The following is a 15,000-nucleotide window of genomic DNA, read 5'->3' as shown; positions in this document are numbered from 1 at the left end:
AAAAAAAAATAAAATAAAAATAACAATAATGAGTAAAAAAAAAAAAAGACAAAAGGATCAGAGCATTCTGCCAAAGTTAGCAATTTTCCCACAGCTGTTTTATCTTTATTACTATCTTTTTTTTTTTTTTTTTTTTTTTTTTACTTTTTTCATATATATATGTATATCTACTTGATTTTTTAAAAAAATGAGAAACATCAGAGGATTCACATCCTTCCTCTTTTTCTTAAGTGACACAAAAATTTATATTTCTTTCCACAACGAGCAACAACCAAGTGCCAAAATTACCTAGACCATTTCTAACTTGCAGTAAACAATGATAATCAAAGATCATGACCCTCAATTAGGAAGTGACGTCCACCACAGCAATGCGTTAATGCGTGTTTATGCTTAGTACTGACACTTGCTCATCTTGGAATCATCAATTGTCAAAAATCAGAGACAATCAATGTGTAACAACAATGCATGTGAGTTCTGAAAAAGCTTTTCTTACGTAACTGACAAGAATAAATGCAGACAAGTGTCAATTTTGGCTACACCAGTGATGAAAAAAAATGATAAAACAAAATAAAATAAAAATATCAATCAATTATATAAGCTTTCTCCTCAACATCATCCTCCCCAGTGATCAAATTTACAACACACTTTATAGGACTCGATAAAGAACAGATGGATATTGTAAACACATTTTTAACAAGATACGTATTCACATACTTCTTTAGACATGAGTTTTCCATGAAAAAAATGTATGGAATGATTTTTAGTAAGTGATAACTAATACTGTACACTGTTAATGCCTTGTTGTGGAATAATAATGAAATGGTGTACCAAATTCTTGTACAGGGATTATACCATATATGACCCACCTCCATCCATATATACATCCATACCAGACATGCATTCTCTCTAACCAATCACTGGTGTCACGATCAAAAATGCTTTCTTTTCTTTCCAATCTACATGCATCTAAAAACACATGTACTACCAGGGTTTTCTCAGATATTCCTGCTGACATGATGAAATAAGATGAAATAAAAGCAAGAGAAAGGTGGGAAGTGGAAAGAGAGAGAAATTCTAATTGGCATATTACTACAGCAACAATCCCCCTAAGAAACTTCTCTTATGGTTTGACAGAATGAAATTTTGTGTAGGACATCACTTGCATAACACCCATGACAAAAAATGATACATTCCTTTAAAACTACAAACATTACACACATTCATAAAATGTAGACTTTGGTCACACAGAAGGAGCTGCTTCAATCAATCATGAGAGAGAAAAAAAAAAATAATAAATAAATATCAGTCTCAATACTGCAACTCCCTCAAACCTTAAGATCAATTCATACACGTTGAAGCATACCAAGTTTCTAGCCACAGTAATAATACAGCAGCTGACAGAACAAAGACTTAGGAAGTTCCTGTAAGTTTTTCTTTTCTTCTGGTTCTTTTTTTTTTTTTTTATTAATTATAAACCCTTTGTTTCCAAATCACTTTCAAAACAAGAGACAAGATAATAGTTCTCAGGAGTCTAGAGGCCAAATTGTACTTTGAAATAATGGAATTCTAACCCTAGACTATCTTTAGTAATCAAAGATCTCAAGTCTCCCATCGTGAAGAATCTCTCATTAATGAACGACTGATTACAATATGCCAAAAAAAAGAGGGTAAAAAAAAAAGAAAAAAAAGAAGAGAAATGTTCTCTCACAACCAAATAATGAGACAGCAGATAGTGCAATCCAAAAAATAAAAATAAAACAAAAATAATACTAATTAGTTTCAGAAACAAACAATTCTAGAATAGTAGTAGCAAGTCTGTTAGGGCCCTAAATGGATTATCTATTAGTACTGCCCATCAGATATTTATCTTTTGATCCTTTTTAATAAACAATTAGTAAATTTGTATCTTCCTCCACAGTTTTGTTACATTATCTCATCTAAAACCAAAAGAAAAAAGAATAGTTCTGTTATTAGAATAAATCATCATTCTCTGAAAGACTCCTTGCTTTGTCTTTTACTTTTTAACAAATATTACTATATTTTACTGTGCATCATACAGACTTATAACAATTTAACATTCAGGGTAGTTTGTGCTTACAGAGGGATGATTATGAGGGGATCAATGCATGCACAAGCAAAAGCAAAGGCATTATTTTATTACAACAAGATGACAGAACAGATATCATCTCTCTAATCCCTTCTGCCTCAAAGATGTAACAGAAGGCATTTTCTGCTTTAATGCTACTTCATAATGGAACAAAATACTGGAGAGTACTTGCATAGTTCCATCTGTTGTTCTTAAAAGTGTAAGTGAAGAGAGCATTTCTCTTTTAAACCATGACTGTCAGGAACTTTTTGCCTGTATTATCAGACCCAATGCTGTAAACATTAAAAAAAAAAAAAACAATCATTCACACCATATGCTCTTCTGTTACCAAATACAATGCCATTTTCTGCAAAAAGTAGAAGTCAACCATCAGACAACCACACAATACAAATGAACTCTTCAATAAATATTTTCCAGGAGGGTTTGGAAAAAAAATATTCCAGTATGGAACAGTTCGTATGTTCACTAGAAACAAAGTTAGGATAGCTTGCTTATTATGAGTATGATCATAAATTCACAGCTTAGCCCAGACTATTACTTAATTTGCTACAATCTGAAAAATTTCATGTAGTTGCTGCAGTTAACTCTCATCTGGACGACACACTTCAGAAAAAGTGTGCAAATATCCAGATATATATTAATATATTACCTTCGGACATTTATGAGATGGGAACGACGGTACAGCGAAATCAACTTGATAAAGTCTCACGTAGTCGCTTGCTTTATATAAATGGACAGTGATGATTGTGGGACTGTCTCTTACTGTGGTTTTTAATCTTGCATCTCCTCCGGGATCTCGTGGGGATTCAAGATGCCAGGCACATTCATTTGCACACGGCGCTTCTCCTCCTGCGCTTGCCGTAGAGCTGCTTCTCTCTCCTCTAGGTACAGATCACTGTCGTCATCACCGGTTACCTCCTGCAAAGTGGAGTGAAAATTTTAGTAGGGTGCATACTCTTACTTTGTTTACAAATAACAATAATGATACAATCTCTAGGACTATTCCTTTCAACTGAATATTCCAGACATATCTCATAAAATGTTAATGGATATGAGAGTACATTCTAAACACTTGAATTTGAGATATCAATTACAGCATATTATATAACAATGGTGTGTCTCAGAATCTTCATAGACCAGGGGTTGACAACCCCTGACAAACGTGACAAACATGGCATACAAGGGAGTTACCTATGGCACGTTATATGCACATTAGAAAACAATAATAATTAAAGTGATGATGATAATGATCATAATAATGATGATTATTTACAGAAAACAGGGAAGAAGAATATGGTATTATATTTAACCCATTAGCAGCAGATTTGCTGCAAAGGCAGAGTCAGTCATAGACATGGATGGCATCATGCCAGACATGTAAAACAGGCATCCTACTGCACAGACCTTTTTTAATACCGCAACCAATGGGTTAAGTCGGTCTATCATAAAAGAATAATGTATAATTTCAAAATAAATGTTTTTTTTAACATTTGTATAATATCACTTATCATAAAGTTATGTGCAATAGATGAAAAGTCATAGTTAATACACGAGGTGGTTAAAAACCAGAAATCTACACAGCACTGGCAAGCTGCACTCAAAAGGTTGCCTTGGGCTATTCACCCGGTCTGGCCGCAGCCAACCGTTGTGCACACAATTGCCCTGTGTGCCAGCCAGACAAAAAGCCATGATGTGATATCGCATCCCCAGTGGCAAGTGCCGTCATCAAATCACATGATATCACATTGTCCATCATTAACAGGTTAATGCACTTCATCCTGAGGCAAAAATGATAATTCAAGAAAATGATTCAGCCAAACTTACCATGAAGAAACATAAATTCTTCCTCCTTTCATATGTGTTAAAATCTAAGGGGTATTCAATCTTTATAACATTTCAGCCAATCGAAAATATTGCATTTTCCAGACACTCAACTTTCAAATTTGAGTATCTTTCAATCCCTAATAAGTACTGAAGCCCAAAACAAGTAAAGGGTGGAGGGGGGTGGAGGAGGAGGAGGAGGAGGAGGAGGAGGAGGAGGAGGGAGGAGGAGGAGGAGGAGGAGGAGGAGGAGGAGGAGGAGTACAGAGGAAGAGGAAGAGGAAGTGGAGGAGTAGAGGAAGAGGAAGAGGAAGTGGAGGAGTACAGAGGAAGAGGAAGAGGAAGAGGAAGTGGAGGAGTACAGAGGAAGAGGAAGAGGAGGAGTAAGAGGAGAAGGAGGAGAAGGAAGAGGAGGAGTAAGAGGAGAAGGAGGAGGAGAAGGAAGAGGACAGAGTAAGAGGAGGAGGACAGAGAATAAGGAGGAGGAGAAAGAGATAGCATAGTAGTAATAGTAATAGTAATAGTAGTAGTAGTTAAAAAAAAAAATAAAAAAAAAATCCCACATTAATCATCAATTTATATGATCAAATTCCTTGAACCCAATACTAAAATCCTCTACATTTTGCCTCTTACCCTTCTTCCCAACACCCCCTGATAACAGTCATCAATATATCTACCCGATATTTCAAAATAAAATCCTAACCAAAAAAAAAAACCTCAAAACTTTACAAGATCGGCCACAAACTTACTCTGATCTGCACAAGGAAATCTCTCAGGTGCTCCTTAAAGGCAGGAACGTCTTGATTCAGGTCATTCATCCCTTGGACAGTAATCTTGATTTGATTCTCTGTAAGGTGAGGGAAGGCCGCCTTCAGGAGGTTGGCCACGAAGCCTTGCACGTAAGTGACGTTGTTGGTGCTGGGGGCTGTGGGATTTGCTTGGTCCAGGCTTATGGTGATGCGATTTTGTTCAACCAAGGTGAACATGTAGGCTAAGATCGATGCATGCATAGTGAGCCCTGAAATTTTGATAATAAACATTTAGTCAACAGTCAAAATATGGTCTTTTTATGATGAATGAACCTAGTTGCAAAAGATTCAACAATAAAATTCATAAAATCTCAAGTGAGATAGGAAGGACTACACGAAAAAATAAGAATAGAAGAACGTTGGAATACCATTCAGAATATCATTACAAACAGATTTGACTAAAACATGACAAATATCTCATGAACTTACCAGCTGTGTGAGAAGAATCTGTGACAACTGAGAAAATATGCTGCAAAATATCTGTATAATAAGTCTGGTAGAAACTGCTTGCCGCCCGTTCGTGGGTCGAGATGTTTTGCAGCAGCTGATAGAGGATCTGTAGGCCTGTGTCGGCGACATTTCTCATTGTGTGTTTGAATGCCCATATTATAGAGTCCAACACAAGTTTGAACTGTGCTGGGGGGATGTTGAGAAGTGCAGTAAAGCAATGCGTATTCACTGCCTGAAATTATAAAAAAAAAAATTAATTATACATTTATTCTAAACAGCAAGTGCTACATTATCCTACCACTACCTCTAAATATTAAAAACATTACCACATATATATATAAACATATCACTAGGCAAATAAAAAAATAATTTAACGAACATCAAATGTTAAAAAACAACTTGCCTGTAAGAGAAGGAAGAAGTTTGTTCTGTGTTCTGGGAACTCCTCAAAATCTTTGTTGATCATTGATAATGTACATTCGAAGACGGCATCGAAGATCTGAGGAACTTGGAGAGTGATGTGTGACTCTAATTTATTGACTATTGTAGCCATAGTTGACAAAACTTCAGGCTCTCGAGCAGACGGCACTCCTGTTCGCTGTAAAAATGTCAGAGGAACAAAGGAATTACAAAATTGATTAAGCACATATTATGATAACAATTAAGAAGTATTGTGAAAATCTTCATCTCATAAACATTAAATACTATCACTTCTACAAACTAAACACTGATGCTAATAGAATTGCTGATAATCACAATTATCCAATACATCAACAGCTCTAAGCCAGCACACCATCTTAGGGCAAGTCACCCAGAATTAGAAAATGAGTCTCATGTTTAATGCAATGGCACTGTAGAGGTGCCATTGGACAGAAGTTAAGAGTATCAGCAATAATTGTGCTTTTTGTGTACAATGATGCCTGGGATTATTGTGGTAAACCAAAGACAAAGACTGCTCTCGGACGTCCTAGGGGACCTCTCCCCCTAAGTCAGAGTGTCAGCTTAGAGGGATTGTTGGTCTATGAAGACATCTATCTATCTATCTATCTTTGCAATTTCCTTCCTTGGGCCAGCATCCTGTTTTTGGGTATTGGTATTCTAAAGGATAACTGCAGAAATGTAGATGGACAAAAACCCAATCATCCTCTCAAGACCCACAACATGCCTCCAATACAAACCTGGTAATCGAGAAGGACTGCCTCGAGCAATGGCGGAATGAAGTTGTCCAACACCAACGTGTGATCCTCGGACCGGGACACCCAGCCGGAAATAAGCTTCAGGGTTTCCTTCTTCACAACGCGCATGGACTTGATGAGGGGCTGTTTTGTGACCCCTTCCCCATTGAGGGAAATAGCTGCACTAATATTTTCACTCATGACCTTGTACACGTTCAGCATGTCCAAGTAGATTCTCCCAAGCTGGAAAGAAAATATCAGAAAATTAAAGCCATTTGCCCCATTCACATGCCAACTGAGGAAGAACCTCATCCATCCATATTCATTCATGATTAAAAAAAAATTAAAAATTAAACTGACCTAAAAGCCAGCTCAGTTCTGAATTCCTTACCTGTGTCACAAATGGATGTCCGAGAGCTTTACACGCCCTGACATTGGTCTTCAAAATGTTTGCCAACTGTTTAACCACATCAGAATCCTTCAAGATGTTCACATTCTGAAAAAAAACACATTAAGCTCCATTAGTATTATATAAAAACTCACAAAAAATAATATCATATAAAGAAAAATAACCATCCAATAGAGAAAAACAAAAATTAATATCATTGGAATCAAAGCTTTTTTTCGATTGCAAGTTGGGTCATATTCCATCACTTACTCTGGATGCTTGATTTATGATTTCGTCCCAGACTTGGTTCGGTAGCATCATATATTTCTCAATCAGGTGTTCTTGCACAACCTGGTCAGTTTGGGCACTGATCATGTAACCCACAGCTTCATAGAATGTGTGCACCTGTAGAGGAGAAGTAGAGAAAAATGAGACTTTAGTAAATTCTTCTCTGATAATACATTTCCCTATTAAAATTTTAAAAGAGGAAAAGTAGAATGTTGAGGAAAACAAGCAGTATAACTATCCCATGGTTATTTTGTTCAACAACAGTGATCAGTAAGGTGTTGAATTAGAAATTCAGTAACAAGGTAAATTACTTTAACTTTAACTTTATATAATGGATTAACATGAATGGTAGAGGGAAGTAAACCACACTCTTGACAAAAAAAAAAAAGTATTTTTGCGATAATGAAAGGAATGATAATAACTAACCTGCTGAGGCTGTAAGTCACAGATGATGGAATTAATGGAAGATAGGATTTCCTCAATGAATGGCATAGCTTCCCCAACTTGCATTTGCACAAACTGACGCCTGCATTTTTGTGCAATCTTGATAAATGTATCGCATGCCATGTCTTGAACACCGTCATGAGTTTCTGTTTAAAAGAAGAGTAATATTAATGTCTTTAGTTCTTCATAATCAATGTTCATCATTAACCCATCTAAGACAAGCCAAATCTTAAAGTGTTTAAGCTTCAAAACTGGTAACTTATGAAGAGTTGACAGTTTTCTGATTAACTTCCAGAGTTTTATCAACACTTGAAGATATCTGACAAAATTTGTTTTTTCAGAACAATAATAAAAATACAGTTGCATAAAAAAGATAATATTCTAATCAATAAGGAGCTGTTTCAAACAATTTTTGCCAGTCCTCAGAAAAAAAAAAAAAGTACAAACAACGAATGGCTGTCGCGACACTCACCGTGCATAAACTCAAAGAGTTTGTTGATGACAGTCTTGAGGAAGCGCCAATGTATACGGAGAAATCTCGGGTACTGTCCCACAATGTACATGATATTTGATGCAATGATGGCTTTGTTATCTTTGCCTCTCTTCTGTTCACAGAGACCCAAAAGATCTTTGATAACAATAACCAAGAATCGCTTTTCATCTTCCTCTGGCATAGCACCACTGATAGAGCCCACGGCCCAACAGAGTGTGTTCAAGTTGCGCCACGACCACTCGCTGCCATTCACCTGAAACAAGAGTAAAAGGGGGGTTTTTACTGGTGCCAAATACTCATAAAGGGATTTCCTTTTCACATAATCATCTGAGATCTTCCATTCTATCTGTAAAATCAGAAGCTGATATACCACATATCATCACTCATGATATATAAGAACAATTGCTGATAATATTTTTATCCAAAATCAGGCCATGGTGACTACGGTATGGCTGTGAAGTGAATAAATAAATGTAACTGCATGTGCGTCAGTAGGAATAACCCTTTACATAACGCTGAAGCAGTGTTGTCTTAAGTATGCATCCAGGCAAGCTAGCACCACCTCTTCACTCTGGCAGCTTCACCATTTTACTGTCAAGATGGTAAACAGTTTATTCTATGTGAATATTTAGCAGTCATTCAGATGATTTAAATCACACCATATTCAACAAAAAAACTGCAATCTTTGCAAAATGGGGACTGTTACTTCATAACAATCTGGAAGTTACGTGAAGCAGCAATGAAATGGTTAGTAGTATTTGCCATGCTGTCTGCTTGATATCTGCACTCTACTTCAAACCATATACTGCTGGTAACAATTACTGGTTTCTCTAGAAATAAAATAAACATAAAAAAAAACATGTACCATTATCCTTACCTGGTTGCCTAATTTTTCTGTCATGATACGTTCAGTATCCGCATAATCCAAATGTGTGAGATATACAAGTGTTTCACGCATGTTCTTGTACATGTTGATGGAGTCGGTATCACGCATGAACTCTCTTACAACTTCACCTTGCTCATTTTCAACCACCAAAACTTCTTCAGGCTTGGCCATTCGGCTGATCATCAGAGCTCTCACCTACGGAGGAAAAGGAATTGCAATGTGCCGTATCTTGCTTAAAAAGGAAAATACATAAATATATATATAACTAATAAACTAATCTCCTTTAGTACATTCTTTCAATTAAATTTACATCTCCAATAACAAGCACAGTAGTATACCTTGGTGAGAATTGGTTGGTAAAACTGCCTTCTAGAGTTGGGTCTCGGTAGATAAAGAGGAGAAGATCCAGTGGGAGGTAGGAACGGGGATTCTCGGTACAGGTCAGAGGCTAGAGCGTTCCAGTACTCTAGACAAATTTTAAAGATTTCTGTATCATCTACTTCAGAGATCAAGATCAGGTACTGAAGGGCCTGGAAAGATTAAAAAAAAATAATAATAATTAAGATGAAAATTGAAATTAGAATTTCAGTTGATTCATAAAAAAGTCTTTAAGGATCCTTTCTGTATTTTTCTAATTAGTTATATCAAGCTATGGTTACATGGAGTTCTCCATCAAAACAAATATGTAAAAGAAAATAACAATAAAGATATACAGACAGACCTCAAAAAACATTTCAGGATTTTGAACTTGCACGTTCATTTCTAACAACACTAAACTCAAGTAGAGACACATTGGAAATGTACAGCAGACAAAACACAAGTCATTTCTCCCTGAACTATATCTTCCTCATGGGGCTAGTCTAGATGCCGTAAGTCACAAAACAGTCTGCTTTTCCATACACATATAATAAAAAGTCACACCAACCTTGAGTAAGGCATCACTGAGTTGTCTCCTCTCTACCAATGAACCTCTTTCTTTGAGGAAAGTACAGAGAAAGAGAGCTAAGTTTTGTATAAACTGCTGTTCTGCATCTTGGCCATTAGCATAAGCTTCTCTAATATTTGTGTCGAGTGGCAGCATCTGTAAAAAAAAAAATAATAATAATAATAAATAGTAATAATAAATAAATAAATACATAGATAAGTAAAATACTAATACTAATACTAATACTAATAATAATAAATGAAATAATAAACTAAACATGCATTATAAAATCCCCCATATACATAAACAACTAATATCTATAGCTTTTGGGCACCACCTGGTTTTTATGATTTGTTTTCTTCTAAATAATAGCTGTAGTATGTATATTTTGATGCCTTTTACTTGTCATAATAGAACTTCTTTTCCTTTTCTTTACTTTCAATTGTATTAGGGGGGATAAATTATGCAATTGCTTGCCCTATCTGGTGACTGATTGCATAGTTTTGGGTATTTTGTGCTATGTCTTCCCTCAATTTGCAAGTTTGTGATATTTTAAGCATAATCATAGGAGTTCCATTTGTATAAATACATTATTATTCACTTGCAAAAATAATGTAAACAAATACAGAAACCTGCAACTATCACTCCATTGAAAAGTGTGTGGTGTGTGTGGTGTGTGTGGTGTGTGTGTGGTGTGTGTGGTGTGTGTGGTGTGTGTGTGGTGTGTGTGGTGTGTGTGGTGTGTGTGGTGTGTGTGTGTGTGTGTGTGTGTGTGTGTGTGTGTGTGTGTGTGTGTGTGTGTGTGTGTGTGTGTGTGCGTGTGCGTGTGTGTGTGTTAAACACTAATGCCTGGAAGGTCTCATATTAACCCATTCATGACGGGGGCATTCTAGCCTTGAATGTCACAATGCCGGGGCTTTCGAATTATTAGGCCTAAATCAATTAAATGGCTGGCACAATACTGTGCCGCCCGGCCACTGGGCTTTTGAATGAGCGGTACAGTACTGTACCACCCGTCCAGAGAGGGTTAATAATAAGTTGTGAAAGTAATACTTCATAATTCTGATTTAACAATTCGGAAGCAATTAGAAAATTTAGAATTATTTCTAAATTAATAAACTGAGTAAAATATGGTAAAAAAAAAAAAATAAATAAATAAATAAAATAAAATATAATCATACAGGATGCATATTCTAGAAGTGACAAACTATGATCAAATAAGTTTACGCTAAAATGTATATACTCGACTCTTACATTATGTAAATAAATATTGCATAAATGTGCAAGAGAGAGAGAGAAAAAAAAATACATTTTCAATATATTGCACTGTTATCATTCTTATGAAAGAGATTTTAGGTCACAAAGAAAGAGAATGTGTAAACTAAAGTAGATTTTACAGCATCTAATTTGGTCAAAATAATTCACTCTATATTTCTAAAAAAAAATTTTTTTTAATAATGTAGCACGTTCAGAATTTTTTCCTTATAAATCCTTCCCATGGGCTCCCTGATCAGTAATACCCAGAAAACAGGCAGTATGCTTTTAGCTAGAAATACCATAATCAATACAATGGAACTGAAAAACAATATGATAAGCATAACATCTCTTAATGTTAATTCCATAACATTCCTGAAATCATTTCATATATCATAACAGTACAATACATTTTCTATTACATACAATAAACGTTCTCACTCCCTAAAGCAAGCCTATTTGTTGACAAGGGCCCCCTCTGACCAGCAGGCAATGCTTTTGATACTGATGAAATCAAAGAATATTACTAAAAGAGCTCTACTTACCTCTTCTAATTTTGTGATGGTCTGTGAGAACATCAGAATGTAGGACTCGTCATAAGAAGGTACTGCAACACCGGCAATTTCCGTCAAACACTTGAGGGTCACATTTCGGAAGAGTGGAAGGCCTAAGAACTGTTAAAAAAATATATATATAAACATTAGGACTTTCAAAGCAAAATGTCTCTATTGAATGAGAATTAATTTCATATACAGCTCAAATGTATAAGAATTAACTTCATAGGCAGCTGCTAGCTAATCTATAAATTAAGAGATAAGCTCCCATCTTAATATGCCTTTGTATATCAGAGATGCATTCAATGAGATACCATATACGGTTGCTGAATAAATCAACATTCAACTGCAGAGTGACTACATTAGGTTCTGCCAATGGTTTGACTAAACCAGTAGTTCCCAAACTATTTTACACAATGCCCCTTTTTGCTTTCAGCAGATCCAAACGCCCCCACCACCTCTTTTTGGTATTTATATGAAATATATTTTTTCTTATATCAAGTCTTAGCAGTGTTTAGGAAACAAAGATTTTTACTTGTATTCCAACAAATAACAAATAAAATAGGCAACCTGCATTTTACTAAGTAAATAAACATTTCATTAATTGGGATCAGTTCCAAGAACTACATCATTTGAAAACATAGCATATAATATATGCAAATACTCATGCTTTGCACGTATATAAGGGCAGATACTTGTTCTTGGAATGATTTCTTATCAGCCCTTTTGTGGTACAGATATCTAGCCAGCAGGAGCAGCACTACGCAAATATAAGCCCTGCGTGAAAGGGTTAACCAATGATTTTTTACCAGATAACTTCACACACCCTTATATCCTCCACACATTCTCATGGCAGGGTACGCCTCATAGTTTGGGAACCACTGGTCTAAAACGTAAAGGTCTCTCAGTGGCCCATTACTTGAGGTCACCAGCTACAGCCCACAGTGTGAGCATTTGCAATAACATTTGTGCACATCTGTTTCTGTGTGTCATAAATACACAAGTACTTGGCAGACTATATCACATGAATTTTTAACATACATGAAGAAACAAAATAAAGTCAATTTTTTATATTTCTCATTACAAGACATTGTGCTGTCATAATTGTAACTTTTGGCTTGATATTTCTGAAAAAGCAGCAATGATTCTTGGAAACAATTTAGCAAGCTGATGATAAGATAACCATAGGAAGGTAATAGCAACTTTTGCTACAAGTTTATCTTGTAGGTCTCCACCCATCATTCCTTGCTCTTTTATTCAATGACTTAACTGAGCAAAAAAAAAAAAAAAAAAAAAGTCATGGCAGAGGAGTACATAGGATTTCAAGGAATAACTCAGAATATGGAACACAAGCTCCAAACCTGCCAAGATTCATCATATGGCAAATATGACGTTGCAAAACTTTTGTGAAGTAGTAATCCAGATTAGATTTGGCTCATTCCTTTACCTAAATTTTGGAACCAGGTTTTCTTATTCAAATTAATCCATAAATTGAAAAAATAAATTAACTGACCCGATAAGGACGGGGAGCCCTTAGCTCTGATCAGTCTAATCACCGGGGTATTTCAAGTGCACATGTCTAACTCCACGGGTTATTTGCCTAACCTAGCTGTTGGCAACTGCTGCACACACGATTACCCAGTGTGCTGGACCTAATATCACATCAGGCTTTTTTGTGTGGCCGGTACACTGGGTGATCATGTGAGTACCGGCTGGCCGCTAACTCAGCTGGTGAGTAGCCCGAGGTGTTAGGCCTGCTTATTTTTAATTACCATATCTTTGTGAGAAGGCAGAGCCAAAACTACACTGGTGTTATTGGATTATTAATCTATCTGTCTTATGGAACAGTTATTCCCAATCAGTATCCCTTTATGACAAAATTAATTGATTCATTAATTCAAAAAAAATAAAACTGACATTACTTTTTATATAAAGTGTGTTAACTTTATTCAACCATGTATCAATGACATCTTTTCTAATAAGGAAGAGAGAATGAAATACAACAAAAAAATTATTGTAGGTAAATTTAATATTTTTTCACCTACAACACTGCACCTTTGTCTCCAGATTGCACAAACATGGCATGGTTTTACATAATGGTATTACAGCATTTGTGGGATCTAAAAAAAATTATGCAACTACATATGAGGCTGTTATGGTTGTCCCTTGCTGGTTTGGTATATGTGGATTTGCTTATGCATTTTTTCTTTTTTTCTGAAGGCCAGAAAGGTACAGAGAAATACTGCAGGAAAGAAAATCAACTTTTATAAATCCTCAATGAACAACAAACTAAAAAAAATTTTACTTTTACTTTACTTGCATTCTCTTGCTCAACAGATATCCTCAATGACTATTTGAATATTTCTCCAATGAATATGTAATGTTCACATTCTCTACTCCTCTGTATTGTCATAAATAACAATAAGGATGAAATGAAGTTATCATTTTTACTTATCGATTCTGTCAGTTTCATTAATAATACATTTATCTTATTAAACCTCATCTTTCAGATAATCTTTCGTAAAAGATTAAAAACTTGATATCTTTATTTGTTAATCTTGTATGCTGTCTCACATGCTACACTACAAATGTTCTCATTATTTCAACATTAATTAATATTGTAACTAAAATATGGTCATTAGTTGAGTCAACTGATCAGGAAATTAAATTTGGCAAAATCAAAGTAAATTTCTTCAGCCTCATTCACTACTAATCTTGTCACCTTCATGTCATTACTTTATCAACATAAAGAATGTGTAATAATGGGAAAATAAAACTCAAAGCTGATGGTCAACAGGATAGTATTCAACCACTCTGCAACACCAGCCAATGACAACCTTCCGTGAGGCATCACCTGAAATCTCAGAATCTCCCCCAGGCAATTATATCTGCATTATTGCAAGAAATGGAGAGCGAGTGTACAATGCAAGGAACTTCACTATGATCAATATTGAGAATTCACAAAATAAAAATCAGGCCAGCTATGCTTCAAAAGTCATTATTGTCAATATGTAAAGCCATATTACAAACTAGACTTCCATTCACCGAAGGTAAAATTTAACATGCACATGCAAGTCCTTGTCCCCACAGAATATACTATCAAACGGAAAAATACTTGTAGTCTAGATCTTTGAAAAGTCAGCCAACACTAACCTTGTATATAAGTGTGCTAATGAGCTTGGTTTCGAAAATATAACCAAGAGGAATCCAATTCAGGAATCTGAGAAGTGTCTCCAAAGTCGCACTGACTAGCGTTGGATTCTGAGAGTTTTCCTGTGAGGAACGACAAAATAGAAGATTAAAAATGAAAGCAGAAATCATGATAAAGCTACTGAAGAAAAAAAATCTATATATACAATTCCCATTTTTGGGTTTATCTTATAAAATGTTGGCCACAATTAATACT

At 35.5% G+C, this 15,000-nt stretch overlaps 1 protein-coding gene across 4 annotated transcripts in view; it reads right to left on the bottom strand.

The window, feature by feature from the left end:
- Positions 1-15,000, bottom strand: part of emb (exportin-1 emb) — a 28,177-nt gene that overhangs the window by 1,183 nt on the left and 11,994 nt on the right. For all 4 annotated transcript variants that reach the window (XM_086554225.1, XM_086554226.1, XM_086554228.1 and 1 more), the window contains 14 exons: positions 14,748-14,867; positions 11,586-11,714; positions 9,787-9,942; positions 9,200-9,391; positions 8,853-9,056; positions 7,955-8,228; positions 7,465-7,628; positions 7,021-7,155; positions 6,754-6,858; positions 6,366-6,605; positions 5,587-5,785; positions 5,167-5,415; positions 4,678-4,946; positions 1-3,025 (listed from right to left, as the gene is read on the bottom strand). The exon at positions 1-3,025 is cut by the window's left edge and continues 1,183 nt beyond it. In XM_086554225.1, the coding sequence (XP_086410351.1) occupies positions 2,879-3,025; positions 4,678-4,946; positions 5,167-5,415; positions 5,587-5,785; positions 6,366-6,605; positions 6,754-6,858; positions 7,021-7,155; positions 7,465-7,628; positions 7,955-8,228; positions 8,853-9,056; positions 9,200-9,391; positions 9,787-9,942; positions 11,586-11,714; positions 14,748-14,867 (2,583 nt within the window). In that variant the 3' untranslated portion in view covers positions 1-2,878. The remainder of the gene's footprint in view (positions 3,026-4,677; positions 4,947-5,166; positions 5,416-5,586; positions 5,786-6,365; positions 6,606-6,753; positions 6,859-7,020; positions 7,156-7,464; positions 7,629-7,954; positions 8,229-8,852; positions 9,057-9,199; positions 9,392-9,786; positions 9,943-11,585; positions 11,715-14,747; positions 14,868-15,000) is intronic.

Source organism: Penaeus japonicus, unplaced genomic scaffold (assembly GCF_977035675.1).
Source record: "Penaeus japonicus unplaced genomic scaffold, GWHDUDI00000001_assembly GWHDUDI00000029, whole genome shotgun sequence".
In the NCBI taxonomy this organism is placed as follows: Eukaryota; Metazoa; Arthropoda; class Malacostraca; order Decapoda; family Penaeidae; genus Penaeus; species Penaeus japonicus.
This window is presented reverse-complemented; position numbering and strand designations above follow the sequence as displayed.